The 24,099-nt window shown below is 39.7% G+C and overlaps 2 protein-coding genes across 4 annotated transcripts in view; one reads left to right on the top strand and one right to left on the bottom strand.

The window, feature by feature from the left end:
* Nucleotides 1-6,578, top strand: part of adcy2a (adenylate cyclase 2a) — a 68,928-nt gene extending 62,350 nt beyond the window's left edge. For all 3 annotated transcript variants that reach the window (XM_054781382.1, XM_054781381.1, XM_054781380.1), the window contains one exon: nt 1,308-6,578. In XM_054781382.1, coding sequence (XP_054637357.1) covers nt 1,308-1,460 — 153 coding nt within the window. In that variant the 3' untranslated portion in view covers nt 1,461-6,578. The remainder of the gene's footprint in view (nt 1-1,307) is intronic.
* The window catches only part of dnah5 (dynein, axonemal, heavy chain 5), a 126,125-nt gene continuing 104,390 nt past the window's right edge, over nt 2,365-24,099 (bottom strand). Inside the window, exons 79-88 of the mRNA XM_054781379.1 lie at nt 21,842-21,991; nt 20,489-20,734; nt 20,149-20,368; nt 15,715-15,920; nt 15,131-15,334; nt 12,252-12,467; nt 11,196-11,408; nt 9,340-9,492; nt 6,852-7,083; nt 2,365-3,612 (exon numbers count right to left, since the gene is read on the bottom strand). Of these exons, the coding sequence (XP_054637354.1) occupies nt 3,461-3,612; nt 6,852-7,083; nt 9,340-9,492; nt 11,196-11,408; nt 12,252-12,467; nt 15,131-15,334; nt 15,715-15,920; nt 20,149-20,368; nt 20,489-20,734; nt 21,842-21,991 (1,992 nt within the window). The 3' untranslated portion in view covers nt 2,365-3,460. The remainder of the gene's footprint in view (nt 3,613-6,851; nt 7,084-9,339; nt 9,493-11,195; nt 11,409-12,251; nt 12,468-15,130; nt 15,335-15,714; nt 15,921-20,148; nt 20,369-20,488; nt 20,735-21,841; nt 21,992-24,099) is intronic.

Genomic DNA, 24,099 nt, shown 5'->3' with positions numbered 1-24,099 from the left:
CAGCTCTGTACCAAATCACTTTTGTAAAGCTTTGCAGTCAACCAGGTCATGGTTTATGCGGAGGCTCAAATCAAGAGCATGTGACGTCTTGTGAACACTCTAAGTCTAATTTCTAAGCACCTGAGCAAGCTGAAACCAGAGATGTGTTGTCACAATGCAAAAGAGTATACTGTATACACTCCAGCAGTATGCTGGACAGCAGTGGACTCTCCAGTCCAACGAAAACTGACACAGATTAACCAAGTACAATATTATAGAAATGAAACTTGGGTACACTGTAGAGTAGCACGTCTACCTTGTATAGCTGTAGATGTGCTGTCCAACACACAGCACACAGTCAAAAAGCTGCTCTACAGTCAAGCACGGTGGTGGTAGTGTGACGGTCTGGGGCAGGTCTCGGCTCCCATGCCGAGCTCTGTGATTTTTTTTTTTTTTTATAACACTGAAGTGAAGGAAAAGTGCAAGAGTTTGAAAAATCTGACTCACTGAATGCATCTACACTGCGTTCTGACTGCTGATTGGATGATCAGGGGAAAGGGGGAAGAGGCCAGTGTGTGCAGTGGGACGCGAAGACGACGTCTTGTGAGTGTGCTCCCCCCGCGGTCACCATAAACACATACCTAAAAAGAAACATCCCGGAAGAGAAGAGTTGGATTCTGAATGAACGTATTCCTTTGCCTTCACTGCCAATGACGCTGACATCACACACTTATGAAACGCATTTTAGAAAGTATAAAGTGTACAGGTACTCACCACTAAAGAACGATAGTGTAAGATGATCGATCGGTGTAGAACTTTTGCGTTTCACAGCAATTATGGTGCGTTCAAAGACCACCGAGCAAAGTGCGAAATCGCACTGTTTAACGAAAAAGCATTGTCATTGTAGCCTAAAGGTAGAAATACTTTCAAAAAATTGTGGGCTTATCTAACAGAGATCGAGGTGTGTTTTTTTTTTTTGTGGAAAAACGGCCCATTTTATGAGGTACCAAATTTCCCCCCCCAAAAAAATGTTTTAACCAAAAGTCCCTAAACGTGGGGGGTATCCACTGCATACAGAAAATGTAAAGAAAGAGACACAAGCGCATACACACTGTGCACACAAAAGTTTTACACAAGAGTTTTAGAGAAAGTCTCTTCAATTGTATCAAGATGACTGTTTTAGCTGTCCACATTTCTGACAGGCCACAAATTCAAACGATTGTCGTATGACCTGCCAGGCAACGGCTAATTGCTCCTTGAACTGCACAAGCTCTGAAAGCCCAGACCAGATTTGAAATGAAATTAATTAGATGTTTTGTTGTCTGTAGGTGACAGAGGAGACGAGTCGCATACTCCTGACGCTGGGCTACGTGTGCTCATGCCGAGGCATCATTAACGTCAAGGGCAAAGGAGAGCTCAAGACCTACTTTGTTCACACAGAAATGACCCGATCACTGTCCCAAGGGAATATGATGCCATGAGACTTGAGTCATTTTTTTTTTCTAAGCTGCACAGCCAACATTGACGTCAGGTTGGAGACTTTGGAGCATCTCAGTGGCGGCGAAACTGTGGGAAAAAAAACACATTTGCGCTGCAAGGACAAAAAAAAAAATTGCATTGCCAGGTTAAACACACTGCAGCTGTAGTATACATTTTGCAGTTACGTAAGTGTAGCATGTACAGCCCGTGAAATGTATCATTACTTTTTTGGGGGGGGTTTTAAAGCCAAAGTGGCAGGAATTGGTTCAACCAAGAAACTTCTTCTCCAAAAAGAATGCAAATAGTATACTCACTCAATTCTGGCAGACTTTAAAGGAGGAAATAGCTGCCAATCAAAACATGAATCTGTATTCCATTCACTTTACACGTGACAAGTTGGATTATAGCTGATTGTGCAATGCCAAGTATGAGGAGAGCAACAAGAAAGGCTTTTGTTCGCCATCAGAAAGTAACTTTCACAGTGTGAACAATGACAAGGATGTGATTGACTTTACTATTAACTGAATGATACAGGCCAGAATGGAGCATCTTTTATTAAAATTAAGACCACAAAAGGAATAATGCATGACTACAGTTGCAGAGGGACAACAAAGAGACATGTGTATATAATGCCGTCTACCTTGGAAGCAGAGTCTTGAATGTAAAACGTGCGCAAGTGGGGCCATGCTCTGCAAAGCTGTTTTCACACTTAAATCAGCTTGGCTAGCGCTGTTTGCACAAAACACGTCAACATTATGAAGCAGGTTGAAGTACCACGTTAGAATAGAATAACATGTCAGCGTGCTGGTATGTACAGGGTAGCTGTAGATAACTGTGGTTTTGTATAAAAAAAACAAAAAAAAAGATATTCCACAAAAAGTGTTTTGATGTTTTAATGATGCAACTTTTTTCTTTCTTTTTCGTAACAATGTCATTAAATTTCTATGTATTTCAGTCTTGTGGCGTGCTTGAAAGTGATCGGTAACACTGTATGAAAGAAACAGCAAATGCCTTCAAGCTGCGGTATGAAGTTGTCAATACTCATCATCAAGACAGCAAATTATAATAACCCTACTGCACCGAGCGGAGCTACTGTAGATTCCCTATTTCTACATCACTTTAATAATTGATTGCACTTACTGCCAGAGACATGGTGGGAAAAAGATCCTGTGAAAGGTTTTAAAGCCAGAAGGTCCTCCGCTACGACTAGCAAACAACAACAGCTGACCCAGAAATATCGGAAGCAAACAAAAAAGTTTCTCAGGATCTCACAAAACATTTTTTGTTTTTTCACACATTTTAGTTTTTTTATTGGCTCACGGCACACTAGAAATAAAATTAAACCCAAAAACCCAGCAAAAATGGGAAACTGTAAAGAGAAGAAGCTGAAATGTCGACACTAATAATAAAACAAAGATATGTCTTCAAATATATATACCATTTCAAAAAAAAGTAAAAATACATAAAATATCAAAGTGGTCCCCTGCATTCTTCGATTTTCAGTATGCGGCCCTCGGTGGAAAAAGTTTGGACACCTCCTCCTTAGGGGATCCGTACGTCGTAAATACAGTCAAGAGAGGAAAAACTCTGTATAAGGTGCATATAGGAGCAGTTTGATCTTCTCCCCTTATTTTTACAAGTTATTTCTACAAGAAAGTGTATTCATTTTAACCATGTTAATGCTGCAGTGTACAAATAAGTCACAGGTGAATGCGCTTTATGAAGCTGTTCAAGCAGCTCCAGTTGTTTATAAATGAGTTTTTTTTGCTGTGAGGGTCACATCCTGCTACATGTGCGCCTGCTGCATTTCAGATGTAAAGGTCAAATTTACAAGCCGCCTCTGTTGTCATTTTACTGCAAGTCCTAAAAGGGTACAGCTGCTTTATTGTTAAAACACAACCAGGTGGAAACAAACAACCGCTGTTTGTCCTGCACGTCCTCTCACTCCCACAGAGAGATTTAATGCATGTTGGAGGGTTCACATTCTGTCAATACCTGGAGATTATTTGACATCACAGAGGAGCGCCACACCTCGTAGGATCCAGAATTCTGGAGCAAGTGAGGTTTTCAGGTCCACCGCTGCTATGTAGTTCAAGTCTGTCCTAATAGGTTTTTTGTAGATTGGACAGGAGTAAAGGCGACTGTCCTTGGTTCCTGCAAAAGATGGAAGCAATGGGTGACATTTCTTCTCAGCTGTAGACAGCAATGGAAATGTAAAAATATGGAACATGAACTGCTGCTACTGCTGAACAGCTCAGAGGATTAGTTCCTGTCTACCGTTTTTGATTTGTCACGCTGAAGTCCCTAATAATGGATATGTGTTCTTGTTAAGTTTTGTTGAGAATCCACAAACATTGATGATGTCATGAAATATTTTAATTACATTTTGCGTCTCTGGGTCCTGCAGAAATCGTTTTCGATATTTTTTCAAGATTTGTTGATCAAGTATTGATTTTAGGAGACAAATGATTATTTCTTCATGGGGGGCTGCTTTTTAGTCCTTTTAAACACGTATATTCAGTATTAACGGCTCTGCAAATTTGCAGATTTTGGGTCCAAATATTTATTTTTTCCTGGGAATTGGTGATTTTTGTTCAGCAGAAAACACATCTCATTCACCATAAGTTGTCAATTTATAAATGTGTCGTCCCTCGCCATTTCGCAGCTCAAATTCACTCAGTCACGCTTTTTGGAATATGACCTATTATTAAAAAAAGCACATTTAAGCAAATTTGACGTATTTTGGCATGAATTAAGCATTTTCAAGCATAAAAATTGCTCAAGTAACTAAAATACAAATACTGCATATATGTATGTGTACAACTTTGAAACTACTGTAGTAAATACTAATGATTCGTATTTCACATGAACTGTTTCAAAGTTAAAGTTGATATTATTCAGTAATTCACACTTCAATTCAATATGGAAATAAAGATAATTACACATCATTCCTCAATAGTTGTGTAGAATAACCTGAGTCAGGCAAAAAAAGCTACGTAGCGTTCACTAGACTCGCAGTTCATGTATTACGTCCAAAGATGAAGGTTCCATCTCTGTGTGTATCTTCAGACCGTTCACCGTTTTTCAGCACTTTGCCGCAGGGGAGCACCAGCAAATCAGGATGTCATATGGCAGCTACAAAGTGACATTTATGCCATCGACCCAAACTACCTTGGCGACCGATTGTCATAGTGGGCACCCCTGATTTAAGGCATTCAGAAGATGCTGCGACGATATGATGATTGTATTCTACTAAGTGTCAGTAATGCCACTGTAAGGTTCAGTGAGACAGAAGCACCGGACTCGATCTCAGTTTATATTGCAGGTTTGAATGATCAGAACAGGCACAATGATGATTATAATAACAACACGGGCTACTGTTGCGGTCGTAACCCACGGCAAACTAAAACTCAACTCCGAACTCGTGACATCACTTCCTGTCCAACACCAGAACACATTTATAGCAACACAGACAATTATGAGTCTTATTTATGTCTTAAATGGCCTATTTTCTGTTATTAAGTCTACTATAGTGGGTAATACGAGTGCAAAGGTGACTATAGGCGTGTTATTTCATGGATAGAAGGCTTTAATAATGTTAAAAACTGTATTTAGAAGATCATAAACAGGTTTTCTGTGCTATTTTCTAATCCATTTATGAATTAGGAATCCTACTTTGTGGAGATTGACTCATCATGGAACCAATTAACTTACTGTACAGGTCAAATGTAAAATACCAGTGTTACTTTTTCACTGCCTATAAAAAAAGCATAGGTCCTTTTTAACATTGGTGTGTTTCTTTGATTCGTGCTGTACTGTTCACATTTCAGCTGAACAGACCTGAACCACACTTGAGTTTGTTTGCAAGAGGACTGACCTTTTCAAGTGGTCTCGGTCAGCTTGTTTTGTTGGCACAAGCGTTTAAATGATCAAACTACACTTTTTTCCCCCCCGCCGCCTCTGTCACGCACTTGCCTACTTATTACTCTAGAGCCAAGATTCACAAAGGGGTCCGTGAATAAAAATGAAAAACAAATTAGCACCTAAAAGTCACAATTTCAAGTGCACCTGAACGCCTCACAGCACAGAGCGCACAGTCAGAGCAGAAAGAAGGAAGGAGAGAGGCATGAAGTTCTTCATTGTTCTGTGTGTGTTAGATGAACAAATATGTAAGTTTGACGATTATGTCGTGCATAAAGAGTGTTTAATCTTGAAGATTTAATTTATATTGGCATTCCAATCCTCAGCATTGTGAAAACCTGTCAAAGTATGTGTGTGTCAGGATGAGAGAGTGGGGAGTCCCCCAAAAATGAGGCTTTATCACTGCTTGTATGTATTTTTGTACTTTGAATGCTGCGTTATCATGTTTGTTAAACCTTCCCTTTCAATTTGGTATCAAATTAATATGCAGACTTAAACCATAGCGATTGCAAGTGGACAAAAGTGAAGCTCAAGTTCAACCCATTCAAACGAAGGATCCCAACATCCCACACTACACTTGTATTGCTGCAACTTATTACCTTAGTGAGAATATTTCTATTTTTTATCATTATTTTATTATTGTATTAACTTAGCATTTCGATTTACTTATTTGTATTGTGCAGGGTGGCGGTTATCATAACAACTGGTGGGAAGAGCGATTGCATTACATGACGGCCCACCTCTTCCAAGTGTACCACGCCTGAGTACAGATCATTTTCATCATTTTTCATCAAATTGGAATGCAAATTGTACTTCTGTATTGACTTGTCATAGCAACCCCTGCTGGGGAAAGCTGAAAGACAACCGCAACATTTAAGCCATTTTCATGGCGAGCAGCGTTAGTGACACACTATTTGCCACAGACATGACCGCACCTCCATAATTACGTGTGTGTGTTTTCCTGTTATAGGCTCAAGCTGTAAACCTGCTTAAAAAATATAAGCAGAAAAGGCAATTGATGTTTCACGTAATGTGATGTATGACTTGTCGTCTTAGTGCGTCAAATGGTAGTACTTTCCACAGCTCTTATCAGATATATACTGTATATCCAAGTCAGCTGTCACAGATAATGTGCCAATAACAGTCCAGTTTTGATGCTCTGCTTACCCCTGTGCATCACTCACAATCATAGCAGGGAGTCGTCTCATGGAAACAGAAAATCTGAGGGAGGGACGGGGTTAGGGAGAGAGACGGCTTGGTGTCTTGGTGTTTGCTGCCTGCTTGAAAATAGTCTGTTTTTGTCCGGAGCAAACACTTGTGCCATCAGTCGATACTCGGACCAAATTGCACTGTCTATTCATTCTGAGTACACTGGCTGCGTGGGAGGCAAATGTTGAGGAGAAGAGACAAGCTGGCAAATGGTGGAAAAAGGTTACCATTCGCTTGGACTTTTTTGTGTTACGCAATCTCACCATTATTCTCGGCGTACATCCGGATCACAGGCATCATCTCAAACAGGACTTTGGGTTTGGAGTCGATGAGTTTGCAGGTACGGCGATCCCATCCGGCCCCCTCCAGGTGCAGGCCGTAGACGTACACTCCCTCGGCCGGGGGCTGCGTGATGTCATCCTTCATCCACTTGGTCACTTCGTTGCAAAGCACCATGCGGTCCAGAGCCCAGCCTTTATTGGCCCGGGTGATCTCCTGTATGAGAAATATGTTGTCTTCACATGAGCCTGAATGACAGACGTGAACTTTGTTACATTTTTTCCACCACAAGAGAATTGATTGTGACAACAAGGCTGTAATGGAGGTTCAATGAAAACACTATAGGCCAGAAGTACACTCCATCAAACAAATTGTTTACAGGATGGCGTGCCAACAGAAAGAAAATCAATGGAATATGACTCAAAGAGCAGCGAGTGCGCACGGACAGCCTAGGAAATAGAATGAAGAATGTGACAGTTGAATCTTTTCACTCATTATTCCGATGAAAATCTAATCGAATACACTGGAAAGAAGAAAGCAATCCATTTAGCTCAGACTCTATCCGGGGTTTGAGTTATGTGGGAGCCAAGCTTCTACGAAGAGCGTCTGGTTTCCATATGTGGGGGTATTTTATCAATAGACAACATTCATTGTTTTAATCCAAAATATTGCATTTTCACTGTAAAAAATCCCATGAATGTAAATGAGACAAATAAGAAACATCCTGTTTAAAAAATACAAATGGCAAAAGTACGGTTTTAATGACAACATCGACAAACCACCAATTCCACTTGTCAATAAGGAAGGTGGGTTGCCCTGTTGGCGTAAAGGTACACTGTGCTGCCTTTTGGTGGGTCCGATTCGCAGACAAGACCTAAAAACCCAACCACTGAAGATGTCCAGTACCGGTCCCAATCCAGGATAAACAGGAGTGTTTGGTCGAGATAGGCATCTGGTGTAAAAACTAAGCCAAATCACACATGTGATTGATGCGCTGTGATGACCCCTGGCGGGTCGAAATAGCCGAAAGACGAAAAAATAAGGTGGGCGTACACTTGTAATTGGAAAACGAAATTCATTTCATACATGCTCACAGCTTCTTTGTGCAATTGTGGAGCCCTGAGAGCTTTCTGTGAAGAGGTGTTTCTGTTTTGTGCATTTGTTTCATTTACTGTTTTTCTCTGCTTCCGGTGATAGGCGAAGCAGCGGGGCACACCTGCTTAGGGATCATCAATTAGTGGCACTTGAGAGCACAGCAGTGGCAGCAGCTTGTCGCTGGTTCATCCCACTTGATTCCACAAGTGTTCACATGCTTACTTACTACCAACTTCCTTACGCTCCCTTGTACACTTACACACTTACTACCATGCATTCCACTGCACTGGTCCGGTTTCCCATTTTATTGACTTTCTGGTTGTTTCCACTGTGATTTGTGTTTCCCCGTCTCCCTTTGTTAGCCTTGTATCCTCTCATTTGTTGATTTGTACTTTATATGTTTGGTTCTTGCTTTGTGTGTGTGTCATTAAAAACTTTTTTATTTCAGCACATACTGCCTTTGTCTCTGCATCCCAGGGATTGTTAGCCATGAGGCTATTTGTGGTATGCCCAGTTAGACGGCCCCTTGGATCAGGTGACATCCAAGCAATTTCCCATTAGTAAAACACATCTGCCATTTTTCCTATATGCTTGAATAAAAATCGAAGTAGTGATGTGTAAAAACCTGACACACAGTGCTCAGACACAGAACCCGGGTTCTTGCTTAAGTACTTTGTAAATAATCCATGAAGGTTTAAGATGTACACAGCATGTGCACAGCAACAAGCTGGCAGTCAGAACAGGCAGTTTTTCTATTTGTGTTGTAAAAAGGTCCTGGTACAGATGACAATGTTGTCAAAACTCACAATGCTGTGATATGCATGCTCGGTCAGTAGTAGGCAAGGTCACTACGTAAGGATTGTGCATGTGCGCCAACTGCTTGTGTATAGTTATTGTGAAGTACACAAAACAAACAAGAGGTAACGCGTTTTATCCATGTTCAGTTCAAAACTGTACAGCAAAACACAAGAAACTTCTAGAGATGTGGTGCCTGAGATTAGAAGTACGTTATGTAAATTAGGATGCAAATGAGCATCATTATATGAGGGATGATCAATACTTACTATGCTGCTCCAGACTGAAATATGGTCATTGTTGTAAAAAAACAACCACAACCTGAAATTCCTCTTTGTTGATACTCAGTACAGTGCTTTTAATGGATTCATGCTTTGCACCAACATGGCCCTTTTTAACTGTGCAAAATTACACATCATCCTCATCTGCGTCATTTGCTTTAATGCTCCTGTCACCTGTGCTTCTGTGTGTGTATGTGTGTGTGTGTGTGTGTGTGCATGTGTCCATATGCCTGCCTCTCACTCTGAATACCATCTGGTAGCCCCCATCAGTGGTGGGCAGGTAGCCTGATGCCGTCGGTACCTGTCTCATGGCTGTCAGGAAGCCCTGCGGGTTGAAGAAGCCTGTCATCCAGAAGCAGTTGGGGCGCCCCTCAAAGATCCAAGCCTGAAACTGCCTGTTCCGCTCGAGCAACTCTGTGAACCAGAATCCCAGAGTGCTGGAGGCCCATGATTCCTTCAGAGGATGACAACAAAATGACAACACGACAACATTAGAACAATGTCAACTGTCAGCTACACAGAAGAGGGAAGGGAAAAAGGGAGACATGAAAAACAATGTGTGTGAATCACTGTGTAGCAAGAGAAAAATAAAGTAAAAAAGTTACAAATTTAATTAAGCTTGAGTGAAGTTGCATGAACTGTGAAAAAACACTGAAGATCTCATTTGTCATGGTTGCCGGGACGAACAGTCATGTATAACTTTTCCTAATTTTAATAATTGACATTTACCTAACACGTAAAACAATGCTAACAAAAGCTACATAGGATGCAGACAGCCTGGGCTAATCCCATTTACTGAAAATATATAGAGTATAATCTAATAATCGGAACACAATGAGCCAACAATCAAACAACATCATACCAAGACACAAACACATACATGACAGAATACCAACAACAGCAGTACCAGTCAGTCTGTAGTTAGCGCTCGTAGTTATGATTGTCAACAAGCCATCTCTATAACTGGTGTCATGTCTTGGCATTGTGGTGTTACAGCGACCCCAGGATGCAGAGAGAAGGACACGAGTGCAGGTGAAATGTTTATTTTTAAAATAGCAGCAGAGCAGGAAAAAGCTTCTGGCTGCCAAGAGCAGTAACAAACACAGTTACATTTAATGCTCCGACGCCGACTCACGCTACCGGCTGAACTAAACAATCCCAAAACACATATTAGCAGCAGGTGCCAGAGAACAAAAAGACAAAGCAGGCAAAAACACAGGAAGTAGCAGAAATGGAAGTAACACCAAAATAAGGGCATGAAACAGGCACTAAGGCTTAAAAGAGAACATAAACTAAAAACATAAACTAAACTGTCACGTAGGCTAACTCACAGAGCTTAACACTGGATCTTAAATGTATGACATGTGTTTTGATTTCTAATGGTTGTTGGGTCGAGGTTCCACTCAGTAACAGCTCGAATGTAGAAAGCTGTTTGCCCAAATACATTTTCCTAAAGGGACTAATGCAATCTCCCGTCTCAGCACCTCTAGCTCTGCTTTGAACAGCTAGCTGTTCAGATGTTGACAAACTGTTGAAGAGGAGGAGATGATAACCTGTGAATAATTTTATAAATAAAAGAGAGATTCGATAACTTGACCATGTTTTCCCAGCTGAGTAGTATGTATATATGTAATATTGGACAATAGTGAAAAATGTTTTGTTTCTTATCCCAAATTTTCATAGTGCGTTTGTGAAGTGACTGTAGGGGTTTCAGAGACGTAATACTAGCCTGTGACCGAACGGGTAAATGTGAGAAGATCATAGCGTGCGTGTACATTTTTGCTGGCTGTGCGGACATTTGACAGAGAATGTGTCTGAAGTTACTGAGAATAAATTTAATACAGTAAATTTAATACAATTTAATACATAATTTAATCTGCAGTCTTTCCCCTGAAACAAAAACATCTGGCTCGGCACTGAAAGTATTGGCTTAGTGACGAACATTGCTACAGTTTTAGAAGTGTTTCACTGCAGGCAGGATTGCTTCAACCAAGCAGTGATATTAACCATGGCGTTAGACAGCTTCTCAACCACCTGAATGATGTTACTACCATGGGCGTAAATTACAGCGTCATCGGCATACATTTGCAGAGAAACATCAATGCAAATCCAATGGCTACGTTTCATTTTTCATAGAATAACAGCTTTGCAACTGACCTTCTTCCAGCGTTCAGGAATGCGTGCATCATACATGCAGTCCAGGGCATCTCGTAGGTTCTCACTCATGATGATGGTACCATCGATCGCCAACTTGAGATCAGTCAGGGTGTTTCGAACCAGAACTATGACCCTCTGCATTCGGTCTATCTCCTGACGAAGGAAGATGTTCATCGGCTGGAAAGGACCCATCTTTTGGAGACGCTCTCTCACCTTGTAAGTTTCATGAAGACAGATGGACATTGGATTAATCCAGCATTGGTAATGAGTCAATGACCATTGTACTTAAAGTAGCAAAAGCTAAGCTTGTAAACAATGGCAGTGGCTGAAGAGATCTCTTCCTAAGCAGCAGGTTTATCAGAATTTGACAAAATCTCAAACAGGAAAGCAACCATTTTTTGTTTGTTTTTTTAAATCAAAAGGATACGTTCACTCTTCCGTTGACCGACTTCAGCAAAAGAAACAAAAGCATCCTTGTCAAAGTGTAGTTGACACCTGCTATACAGTAGCAGATCATAACATTAGAGATCTCATTCTCTTCTGCACAGGCATCATTTGATTACGTAGCCCAGTTTGTTTCTCTATTCTTTCTACATACATAACCTTCGGATATACCGACCTTCCTTCAGTGGTGAAGAAAAGCAGACCAAGTGGTCATACACAGGATATGAGGTTTCTATAGTTACTGTTTGCAAAGAATGGGGATTCATTCTTTGTATTCTTTGTATTTCTTGGAAAAATCCTGTTTTTATTTGACATAGATGCATTTTTGTGTTTTCTCCTGGTCCTCCTGGGACTGTAGAGCATCCTGCTTTTATTCACACCTCGACTGTCTATTTCCAGCGTTGTTTTCTCTGTTACGATCTCTAACACTCACACACCCCTTGTGTTTGGGTGTACCCACCCTGCCACTTAGCACAGCACTAGTGGAAGGTGAAGAACATTACTCACGATGCTTTGCTGTACTGAGACACTCCCCTCAGGCTTCACACAGGCATCGACCGACACATACACAGACACACAGTCACGCAGTCACGCAGAGTCACACAGGCTTACTTCAAAAGGTACATAGTCTGCAGGCAGTTTCTCCAGCATGTCATCAGCCAGCCTGGACACCACAGCCTCTCTGGTTTCTCCTCCCCCTGATGAGCTATCTTTAGGCTGAATACTGAGAATTGTGTCCAATACGTCCTTTGCTAATGTGCTTTGGTGGCTGATGTCTGCATTCGGGTGCAAACCAAACACCTCTGGAGAGTCATAGGCTGGGAGACCCTATGAAAACAAACAAGTTATTAGACCTGAGGCGCCCTGATTATATTCCACAATGTCAAGAAAAAATCGACCTTTATTCCAATACACATATCAGACATCACCTGTGGAGCACCTTATAGCTAAGTAGAAGATGATGTTTCCCCTAATGTGACATACAGTCATGTTAAAAATTATGTTTTTAATTTTTTTTTCACAAGCCTGAAAATCACATTTGCGGTACCCCCTATGGGTTGTGTTCAAATGTGAAGAATATCCATCCATCCATCCATCCATCCATCCATCCATCCTCTCCCCCTTATCCTGGTCAGGATTGTCAGCTGACTTCAGGCAAAAAGTGGACTATACCCTGGAATAGTTGACAGTCAACCACAGGGGACACTGTTTTTCAGGCAATCTTGCTCGGATTTAAAGACGAGAATGTCAGTCCTCTCAGGGTGTGTGCCAAATTTTGTGGCGATTCTTGAAATTTCAAGCCAATCTGACTTATGGGGTTAAACGTAGGGGTTTAATAACAGCGCCACAATGTGGTGTGTTTGTCAGAATAATCACACAGGCAACACAGTACAGGTGCATGTTGTACCAAATGTTCACCATTATGTGTGCAGCATCTTGGAAGTAAAATAGTTACATCATTGTGTGTCCTAATCTTTTTGCATGAAGGCAAATTCAATCTCTATTGAAAGGCTTCATGTGCTGCACACTCCCTTTTGTGTTTGAAACACACAGATCAAAATTCAGTGGTTGTGTTTGGAGAGTGAAGATGGCATTTCAAACAAAGTGGCACACTACTCCACTGTTGCTCTATCTCAGCTCAACTCGATGAGGCCCTACACAGTGCCCTATTTGAGGTTTTTTCCTTAATCGCCTAAGTGCTCGTTCAACAGTGTGAAAGTTAGTTTTCTTTAATCTGTCAGGTTTTTGTGTGAAAAGACAATTGATCCCTCGATAGCCACCCAAAAGTCAGCAATGTGAACCACTACACTACCAATGGCCGCAGTCTAACTAGCCAATTAGACCACTCTTACACTATTTGAACCTGAAGAATCCTGTTAATGCCCATTGAATATGTTAGAACAAGTAAAGAAAAAAATTGAATTGATGTAAAAATGTGGTCATTTAGTCAGCTCAGCTGATTGTAGACATTTCCATGATGTGCCACGGTTCAACCTATACGTTCTTATTCTGCTCCTAATAAATAAAAGTATTGTCGCTTAACATACGGTATTTTTTTGTCCCAAGACATAAATTTCTCTGTACATTGTACATTGGGTCATTGCTTTCACGGTTATACTTGTATGAGCATACTTGCATGAGCATACTTTCCAAACTGCAGACTTCAAAGTGCACCAGTCCAGTTTTTGGAGTTGGCAAATCTTAGGCTTGCTCCTTGCCTTTAAAACTTTCCGTTAGTATTTTTGTAACACTTTTCATTGTCTTCAGTTGCCATATAAATCAATAATTTATTTCGTGCAGAATCATACGGTGTATCATGTATTTGTCCAGGTGTTGGTAGCATTGAATAGCTCATATTTTTTTAAAAAGTGACAGCAGAGTTTTATTTTACCAAACCCTGAACTGTTTTTTTTTTATTTATTTTTGCTGCAAGAAAAATGGTTCCTGCCTAACAGTTATTAATAATGCATTGAACGGTTCTTCACTCAATTTTAAGGGGTTCTGCGATCGTTTTATTGTATGTGCTTGAGGCAGAACAAATACCCCTTTGAAGCACAGCAAAATGCACAAGTTACCATAGAAGACCGAGGGTCAGGAACAAACAAATGAATATGAAGGATGAAAAACCCTCCGGTCTTTAAAGCAATGATTATTTCAGCTCACATTTTTGAACTCCTACAAAGGAACAACTGGGTTCATTTTTGTCAATCCAAACATTGCATAAACAAGCTAAACATTGCATATAAGTTCTTACATGAATAGCTATAGCATTGTACTGCCAAAAAATGTAATTCTTATGAGCTATTTTTGTTGTCATTGTTATATTTGTGTAAAACAAAGGTACCTTTAGTTGTATCAGGGATTAAAATGAACCAGAAACTGAAGAAACAAGGGTGGTCTAATATATTTTTTTATTTTTTCCATGACCTTTTGTCCATTTGTTGTAGTTATTCTTATTGCCTTATGGGTAATTATGACTTTTCTTGTCTCTCTGCATTTCATTGAAATAGATAAATGTGTTGACCGGCACATAAATAGACACATTGACTTTTATGTCTAAGCAGGGAACGTGCAAATTTGCGAGTGTCTTTTTGTTGGCAAGAAAAACCTTGATAGCAAATGTGTATATACTGTACATTTGTATCGCTGTGTTGGGTGTCCTTTTCATCCTGTATTTGGGAGGCTGAAGTTGGGAATAAGCTTGCAGACCCTGGCAGCCTCAAACATCCATCATAATGAAACAAGCTTTAATGAAACTAGCTCAGCAACTGGCCACAGCATACCCACACCGTTTAGCACTCATAAATCATAAAGAATTTGGAGGAAAATGAGGATTCTGGCATTAAATCTAAACATTACATATAGTGATTTCAACCTGGATGTGACGAGAGGCCAGTTAAATATGTTTTTCCTAATGATGTCACTGACAGCTGGCAAAGAGACATAATAAAAGAGGAGACAGTAGAAAGACAAGGCATACGGCCACTCACCTGGATATATGTAAGATATTGGTCAAGATTTGAACATCTGGGAATGCTGTAGCCTTTATAGAAGCTGAAAGCAGGTCCAAACATTTCCTCACTGAACCACACTTTGGCAAAGGTGTTGAGGAGGCGTTTGTCATAGTCGTCTGTCACACGGCCACCATACTGAATTTCTCCAATCATGTAACGGACTGTATTCCATGACACGCCCTGAAAAAAGTATCATACAACCACATTGGCATTTCAAAAAATGTATATATATATATAAAATTATCCGAAAATAGGCAGGTTTTTACTGCAAAAAGAGAACTTTATTTGTACCAATGTATTTTAAATAACAATATTGCCATCATTTTTCACAAAAAATTAATGACTATTTCCTTGTTTGCGTTGCCGATACGCAGACACTGTGACACACTGATATACTGGCATTTATGTGGGTTTCAACTTATCAGTTGTAATGGTCAAATCATCCAGCAATTAATTCGGTGACAGTGCCTACGGAGGTCACTACTTGACGCAATACGGCCATGTCACCCATTCACAAGATCTTTAAATCTCTGCACTCCGTCTGTGACAGTGTTCCTTACCTTTTTCATGTCTATATCATCAAGGTGGGTCTGAACAAACTGCACAGTGGCGTTGAAGTCTGCCTGGTTAAACTCATACGGAATGTTCCATCCCAAAGGGCCGTACTTTCTCCTTTCCTGTACAGTGCTATGAAGAAATGCCACACCATACAGCATTGGCTTCCACTGGGCCATATTACTGACATCCAAAAGGTCCTGGTTTATGCCTGGTGAGGGAAATCATGGATAAACACATGAGCTGCAGGAGTAAAATTGGAGTTATGACCCCCAAGCCCAACAGGTACAGAAAGCTCCTAACTGGTACTTTTGTGGATTTGAACAGCAACCCAAAGGGCTTTGCAAACCCTTAACACATCACACAATGTTCATGGGGATAAGAGTGTAGTGAAATCATTTGAAACTGCAGGTTGCTAACTTCTGTGGGAAATGCATTTCATTCTGCTATCCAAAAGGCGCAAAACGAAAATAATTGTTTCGATAGATAGATACAGTGCATGTGGAAAAATAGGACTTAAATTATTGTAGGTGGTCCGAGTTTTTAAATTCATAAAGAATTTAAATTCTCCACTGACACCGAGACTCGCAAGTTGAAGAAAAGCATGCACTGCAACTGTATGTATCAGTTTCCATCTTGAAGCAGACAGAGACAGCTGGTTTATACATATTAACTATTTTTTCTCCCCTCTAAAACAATAATCACAACATTGTTTAAAATTTCAAGAAGCGTGCATGCTGTGAAAATGTAATGAATTCATCTGCGCATATGGGAATTCTTCTGATGTCATTCTTGTGATGACACATACACACGCTTTGATCATTGATGAAAGGACGATTCAAAAATACTTCAACAATACAAATCCATATTTTATGTTAATGACACGGGGTGTCGCAAGATCTCGCAAGATCAAAACGTGGTGTGATTTCTCGTTCAAAAAAACAGTCTCGCTAATTTTGCCTCCATATATTGCCATGTGCATGTGTGTCTGTTTTCCTCCTCTCTCGCCCCCCAAAAAGGCAGGAAGAGAGTTCACTCTGTGCATTCGTTCAGCGACTAGACACTTCACAGAACGGCTTGAGACGTTGTGACATGGAGTGAGACGTCTTGTCAGTATACTATTAGTATACTGTATAGTATAGTAATACTGTAGTCGCTTTGTCTCTACGGGGTTTGGCGGGGCCGCTAGCAGACTCACAGTAAAAGAGTGGAGCCTCGCAATGCAAAGCAGTGGAAATTAGAGTAAAAAAAGATGACTGCAAAACCAAATGCCACAGCCCCCGTGTGGGAATATTAATAATGAGCAAGGTGAGCGCATCAACTCGAACAAATTTGCCAAATTTGTTCGAAACATAAACATAAACAAAAGAAACTTGCCCACCTAATCATATCGACCAGACCCACTTTTCCCCTCTGGTAAAAAAACTACACACCGAGAGTCAACACTCATTGAGACGTTTGATCGGCAAAGTACAAGCGGAAGAGCGCTTGTACTTGTGGTGTAGTCTAATACACCACAAAAGAAATGCTGCTCTTTAATACAATCCAAAAGCCAGCATGTCAAGAAATGCTCCAAACATTTTATAGACAGTACAAATTGCCTGTGAGAAAATACATGTCACAAACAGCAATTTTACAACTTTAAAGAGTTAAATATGACATTTTAAGGGAAATATTGCATTATTATGATGTATTATTATATTATTATATATTACTGGTATTATTATACATCATCATAACAGTGGTTCATTTGGTCTCCAAAAATACTGACAATAATATTGTTCAGCATCAATTTGTGGGACAGTAAACATTTCAAAACGCCACCTACATCGCTTTGCAACTCGGTTAAATAAAAAAGATTGTTTGTCCCATTATATTTTTTCATTGTATTTTTCTTAAAATTTAAGTTACAATCTCGCCTCATTCTCGTGTATCGTCTTGTCTCCTGAGTTGGGTGTCTCGTAACACCCCTCTTGATCACTGACTTCCTTTTCCCCTCATGCCGACACAAATTGGATCCCTCTAAACTACGGATCAATCTGTTTACATTCATTTCCATCATTTTTCTGCCTGGCAACAATCTCAGAGCAAAGCAAAGTATTGACTGAGAAGAGGATGTGGGAATCTTTATTCGTAGTACATCCACATTTCTGATGCCTTGCTTTGTAAATTAAGAAATCCGGATTTCCACTTACCCTAACTATATTTCATTTTTTTTCAAAACACATGTAGCCTAACGCCATTCAATTACTTGAATAATGGTGCGAGTTTGGTAACTTTGCAAGTGTGGCATTAACAACACTCATCCAACTTGTGCACAAGGATTCAGTGCATCAACATCACCAGCTGTCAGCCATCTGCTATGTGCCAACTAAACATTTATTTACACTAAACAATCCAATGAATTTGTGAGTGACAGCAGGTTACCGTTACTACTACAGTATATAAAAAAATTGAATACAGTTGTCTCTCGTTTATCGCGGCTAATGCGTTACAGACCTGACCACGTTAAGTAGAGAAGTAGGATTCAATGTTAAGCATAGAAAACCTGTTTATGACTTTCAAAATGCAATTGTTACCATTGTTAGAGCCCTGTAGAATATTATAATAACAATATATAATAATATTATATATATATATATATATATATATATATATATATATATATATATACACTCTTATTATTCTTTGTTTACACCATATTGCTCAACTGTAATGCGCAGGCTACAGAATCACTGCAGTGACACAAGTGACGGCTGCTGCTAGCATAGCAAGCTACCAACCTAACTAGTTTAACCTCTCCACTTTACTTATTCTAAACTGAAGAAAGTGTTTCAAACGGCGTGGGGAAGAAGGGCAAAGTAACAAGCCAAAACCTTACCACTTCCACACGGAATGGGAGGAGAATTATGTCGTGTCGGACATGCCATGGCTCACTACATGCAGTGTGAAGGTAATCTAATCTAGTGTCATGTAACGTTACTGACGCCTATTGGCCAGAATACTTCATAGAACTTGTTTTTCAATATTTTTTGATTAATAATATAGTCAACCACAAAACAGCGGTCATTTATTAATACATTTTCAAAAAAACGCAATAGAGTGAAGGAGCGATGTTCGAAAGGCGATGTAGCGAGAGATGACTGTATTCAGCAAGTTACTGTAAGTGTATTTTAATGATATTCTCTACTTGTTCCATATTGCATCATGCATGTGATGATTAATGTCATTTAATACCTTTTTTAAATACTGGCTCTTCTGGGGCCGAGGAAGAATCTCAGCTGCCAGCATTTTCTTTATCATTGTACAGTATATTATACACTACATGGACAAAAGGCTCACAACAAACTTGTTCATAAATGACTAGCCCCTAAATTCATCCTGAATCTTAATCTTAAAAATGTATGCCAAAATTTTTCCTTGGTTGTCGTACATTTTCCGGTTAGCATACAATATGGCAGAGTATTGTATTGAGTTTTACGATTACTGTTTTATATGCATAAAACAATTTAAAATGCATATAAATGATGAATGAAAGGGATAAATGAACATTTAAGGTTACTTTTACCTGAATTAAAGATGTGTTGGCAAAGACACGATGTGGTACCGAGATCAACACGGATGCCCTCTTTGTGTTTTGCCATGAGCTATTTCTTGAATTAATGTTTCCCACCTTCTCTATCAAATGCTGGCACTTGCAATGTTCTTTGGCTCAATTTTGGGTTATTTTGCAGCCTTGATCAAATGAAAAGCAGACTTGAGGTGAGAAACACTACTGAAATAAAAAAAAAAGCCATGGCAAAACATGAAGATGGTGTCCGTGTTTATCTTCCTGCCACATCGTGTCTTTCGCAAAACAATTACATCTTCAATGAAAGTAAAAGTAACCTTAAATGTTCATTTATCCCTTGTATTCACCATTTATATGTATTTATATGCATTTTGAATTGCTTTCTGCATGAAAAGCTAAACTGTAATTATAAAACTATTAAAATGTGTTTCGTGTTAGCTTCCTAGAGCAAATTCTTTTTACATTATTTCTTAGGAAAACATTTTATTCAGTTAGAGTACGTTTCAGTTAGAGTCGGACATACTGGAACGGATTAATGACGTTAACCAAGGTTCTACTGTAATTCAATACGAGCAACTTAGTGGGAACAGTGCGGGGAAGGTCCTTGTTCCAGCATGGCAAACCTCAGTGCACAAAGCAAGGCCCTCAACCCCATCAAACATCTTTGGGATGAACCACAACAGAGATTAACCTCACAAATGTTCTTCTGGTTGAATGGGCAGACACATTTTTTAGAAAGCTTTATAGTTAATTCAATTAGTTTTTTCAGTTCCTACTACTTTATTTTACTTATTCCTTTTGTTGAAATAATAAATATTTTCCACCCAGGTTCTACTGAATGTTTCGGATGGAAAACAAATCAAAATACCTCCATAGGTCCTTTTAAGCCCCGCCTTCAAGCCCTGCGGTGGTTCATTGGTGAACTTGATTGACATTTGAAGAAGCGTGATGGGGAAGTGTTTGTGAACCTCGGTGGTCATCCACAGGCGAAAGCTTTCGTGAACAGAGTCTGTCTCTGTTATTGTGTCCATGAGCTCGCCCATGAACTCCAGACCCAGGTGGCAGTTTTGGAGTAAGGCCCAGCCACCCTGAAGACATTTAATAATGCCTGTGTTTATTCACTAAGAATGTGTAATGAGATGTAATCCATCGTCCAAAAAACACATTCCTTCACTGTATTGTATAGAAAGAAAGCTACATTCACTTACATTTGCCATGTTCTGCTGCAGAAGTTTGCGGGCATGGACCTCTTGCCCTTGTCCCATGGAGACATATCGAGTCTCAATCTTCAGCCTTTTCCCCAGAGCAATGATGGAGTCAGTTGGGTCAGAGCCCATGGACAAGAAACAGATGAGAGGTGTTCGTGAATCTGATTCCTCCCAAGTCTTTTCCAAGTCAAGAATGGCCCCTTCAGTGTACTTCTCCCCCATTGCATCCATTATGTATTTACGGGCCTGCACGAGATGATGACAGTGGTGTGAGAGAAATGAGGCAAAGAATACTTGATATTAGATAATGCAAAACCCTGTGAAAACTATATTGGACAACACATATTTCATTTGAGGCTACACCGTGGCCTAGTGGTTAGCATGCTTGCTATACAGTCAGAATATCTGGAAGATCTAGGTTCATGTCCCTCCGGGTACTTCAGCTTCACTGATATTCCAAAAACATGCATGTTAAGTTAATTGGAAACTCTAAATTGTCCATAGGTATGAATGTGAGTGTGAATGGTTGTTTGTCTATATGTGCCCTGCGATTGGCTGGCAACCAGTCCAAGGGTGTACCTCTCGTCCAAAGTCAGCTGGGATAGGCTCCAGCATACCCCCGCGACTCTAGCGAGGACAAGCGGCATAGAAAATGAAATGAAGTCCTTCCTTTGAATAGGGATAATTACTAAAAAACAAGCTCAGTGCTTATTTCCTTGCTCTCCACTCTTATGAGTCAAAAGTTGCTTTAAGGGATCAGGCAAGGACAGTTACGCCACTGTTTGTGACCGCAAACAAACCTCTACTTCAGGCTTAAAAGCAGCATACAACAAAAAAAGAAAGTGAATGACCATTAGCCAGAAATCCTCTGAAAGAAAACTGATTCATTTAAGATGTGCTTTTCTTCATTTTTTGAAAAGCTTTGGCCAACTGAGATGTTAGTGTAAATTAAGAGATTTTTAGATAATGTACTGTAAAAAAACAAACCGATATGATTTAATTTCCAGCCCTTGGCTATTTTTTAATTAAGAATATTCTGTGGCTGCTTTGTTTCTTTACAGGGAGTTATTCAACTGTGCTTAATTATGTGTTCCAGGTCCCTCATAGTGATCCAAGTGGAATGTGGCAATGAATCTGTGCTCTTGCATGGGATTACTCTAAGTGCTTTGTTTTTTGTCCCACAGTTCAACAACATGTATGATGTTAAGTGGAGACTCTAAATTGTCCATAGATGTGAGTGTAAATGTGAACGCTTGTTTGACTATATCTGTCCTGTGATTGACTAGCAACCAGTCTGAACAGGATAAGTGGTAGATGAATGATTGAATGCATGGTTCGAGTGTCATTACTAACCTGTGCAATGGTTCGGTCAGGACACCAGCAGCGAATAAGGAGCAGGCGCCTAAAACAGTCGAGAGACTGATCGTATGCGTTTGGGACCTTTTCCTCCTCTGGGGCTTCCTTATCAAACCACATCTTCCACTGCTTCTCATTATGACTTATCTGTGCATATAAAAAAAAATATATATTCCTTTTACAAGCAAATAAGAAGGAAAAGACAGGATCTACCTTATGTGTCTGTTAAATGATTAAATATATTCACTGTGCACGCCAGAAGTCACACATCAGTAATTGCCTAAATTGCCTAATGTGTTTCAGGAGCATAACGAAAATGGGCTTTTCTGTACCAATTTTCAGTGTTTGGGTGTCAGTAATTATTATCCCTGACTCTGTTCTCCGGGGTTCCAACGCAAGTATGGAAATGTATGGAAATGTATGGAATTGGATTTTATACATTTCCAGGTCTGAAATATGGAAACTCAAGTATGGAAAAATATGAATGTTTCCAAGACTGTTACCAATACTCTGTTTCCATGAAGATTAAATTTTGAATAACTTAAAAAAACGAAACAAATGGACTATCTGTTTTTCTAAGACGCCTGCTAGGGCAGCTAAGATGTTCATATGAGAGCACAAAGTCGGCGACGCATCTTGGAAAAAATTTGGGATGATTGACAAGTTGAATGGCCAGCCCTCTGCTCTTATTCTCCTCCAACCGTTTATATGAGTTAGCTATAATCTTCTGACAATTATATGGTGACATAATGGCATTCATATGCAGAAGAATGAAAACAAATGATTCATTCCATAATTTAATTACATGATATTAGGGCTGCAAGTAACCATTTTCGTAGTCGATTAATCTGAGGCTTGTTGTTTAGATTAATCGAGTAATCAGTTAACCCCTAGACGGACCAAATCAACATGAACCAAACTCAAACAGGTAGTTGTTTGGTCCATAACATATCAGAAAAAAGGCAAAAATGCGCATAACTGTTTTCCAAAGCCAAAGCTTATGTGTGTCAATATCATATTTTACCTAAAACAAAAAGGTAATAGATCTGCTTTCATGGATGACTAAGGAGATTTTTTAAAAATCACATCTGAAAGGCTGTAATCAGAGGATATTTACATGTTTTAATTAATCGAATACCAAAATAGTTGTTGATTAATTGGATAATGGATTGACAATATCAATGATTAAATGTTGTTAAAAAAGTCTGGAATTTCAAAAATGCCAAATCCGTAGGAACCCTGATTCTCTTCCAACTCAACTCACAACTAGGTAAAGTATACAGTAAAAAGGTAAACACCTGTAAATGTATTTTAAATATACTGTTTAATACATATCTAGTAGATCATCTGGCATGTCATACACATCATATAATGCAGCAAATATGAAGAAGTGAAGGTAACCCAGAAAGTTGCCTGATTCTTAGAATGCTTCTGACTCCATGTACTGTATACGGCACACGTTTCCAATTCATTCTATGAATGCTTGATTGAAGGCTATGGCGTCACCAAACATGTTAATCACTGATTTGCATGCACACAAGAAAATAGGAAATTGGGAAACTTAATCTCTTACAGCAGTAGTTAAGGTTGATGCATGTTTTACTATTTTACTTTATGGCCCTCGCATCAACATTGGCACTGTCAAGAGCCTGTTTTGCCACAGCTCTGCCAGTCTTTCTTCCGCAAATCTCCTCTGTTTTAGTGCCCATCTTTGGTGTTCCTGATGGCAGAGCCACCTGCATACACCTGATAGCAACATGGCAATCAGGCCTTTGTAAGCACTGTTGCAGTGACAGAAAGACAGCAGACATTTCTTGTGTTCTCCACAGTCCCTCGTTATCTGTATTTCTTCCATGCTTGCTTGTTGTATTAGTTCCTTGAGCTTATCGTACTTCGGCCCTCGTTGTAAGTATTTACTATTTTAATCTTTATTTCCGTAGTATATCGTATGTGGTTTAACCTTATCGCTCGTGTCTTTCTTCCTTGTGGCTTTGCCCAGTTCTTTAAGTTTTATATCTAGTTGTACTTTGGACCTGTACATGAGGACCTTTTGTTGCTGTGACCTTTTGTTTTCTTCTCATTTTGACGATCTTTGTATCCACCTTGTACGCTTTTTGTTATTAAATATAGTAAATATAAAGTATATCAAGTGTCAGTCTCTGCTAGGGGGTACAACAATGTGGCTATGCTATTACATAACAGTCACACTATAGCACGACCATATTTTGACAATCAAAAACTAGGACACTTGGCTT

This window comes from Dunckerocampus dactyliophorus, chromosome 7 (assembly GCF_027744805.1).
Source record: "Dunckerocampus dactyliophorus isolate RoL2022-P2 chromosome 7, RoL_Ddac_1.1, whole genome shotgun sequence".
In the NCBI taxonomy this organism is placed as follows: Eukaryota; Metazoa; Chordata; class Actinopteri; order Syngnathiformes; family Syngnathidae; genus Dunckerocampus; species Dunckerocampus dactyliophorus.
Note: the sequence above shows the minus strand (reverse complement) of the source record. Positions and strands in the feature narration are given on the sequence as shown.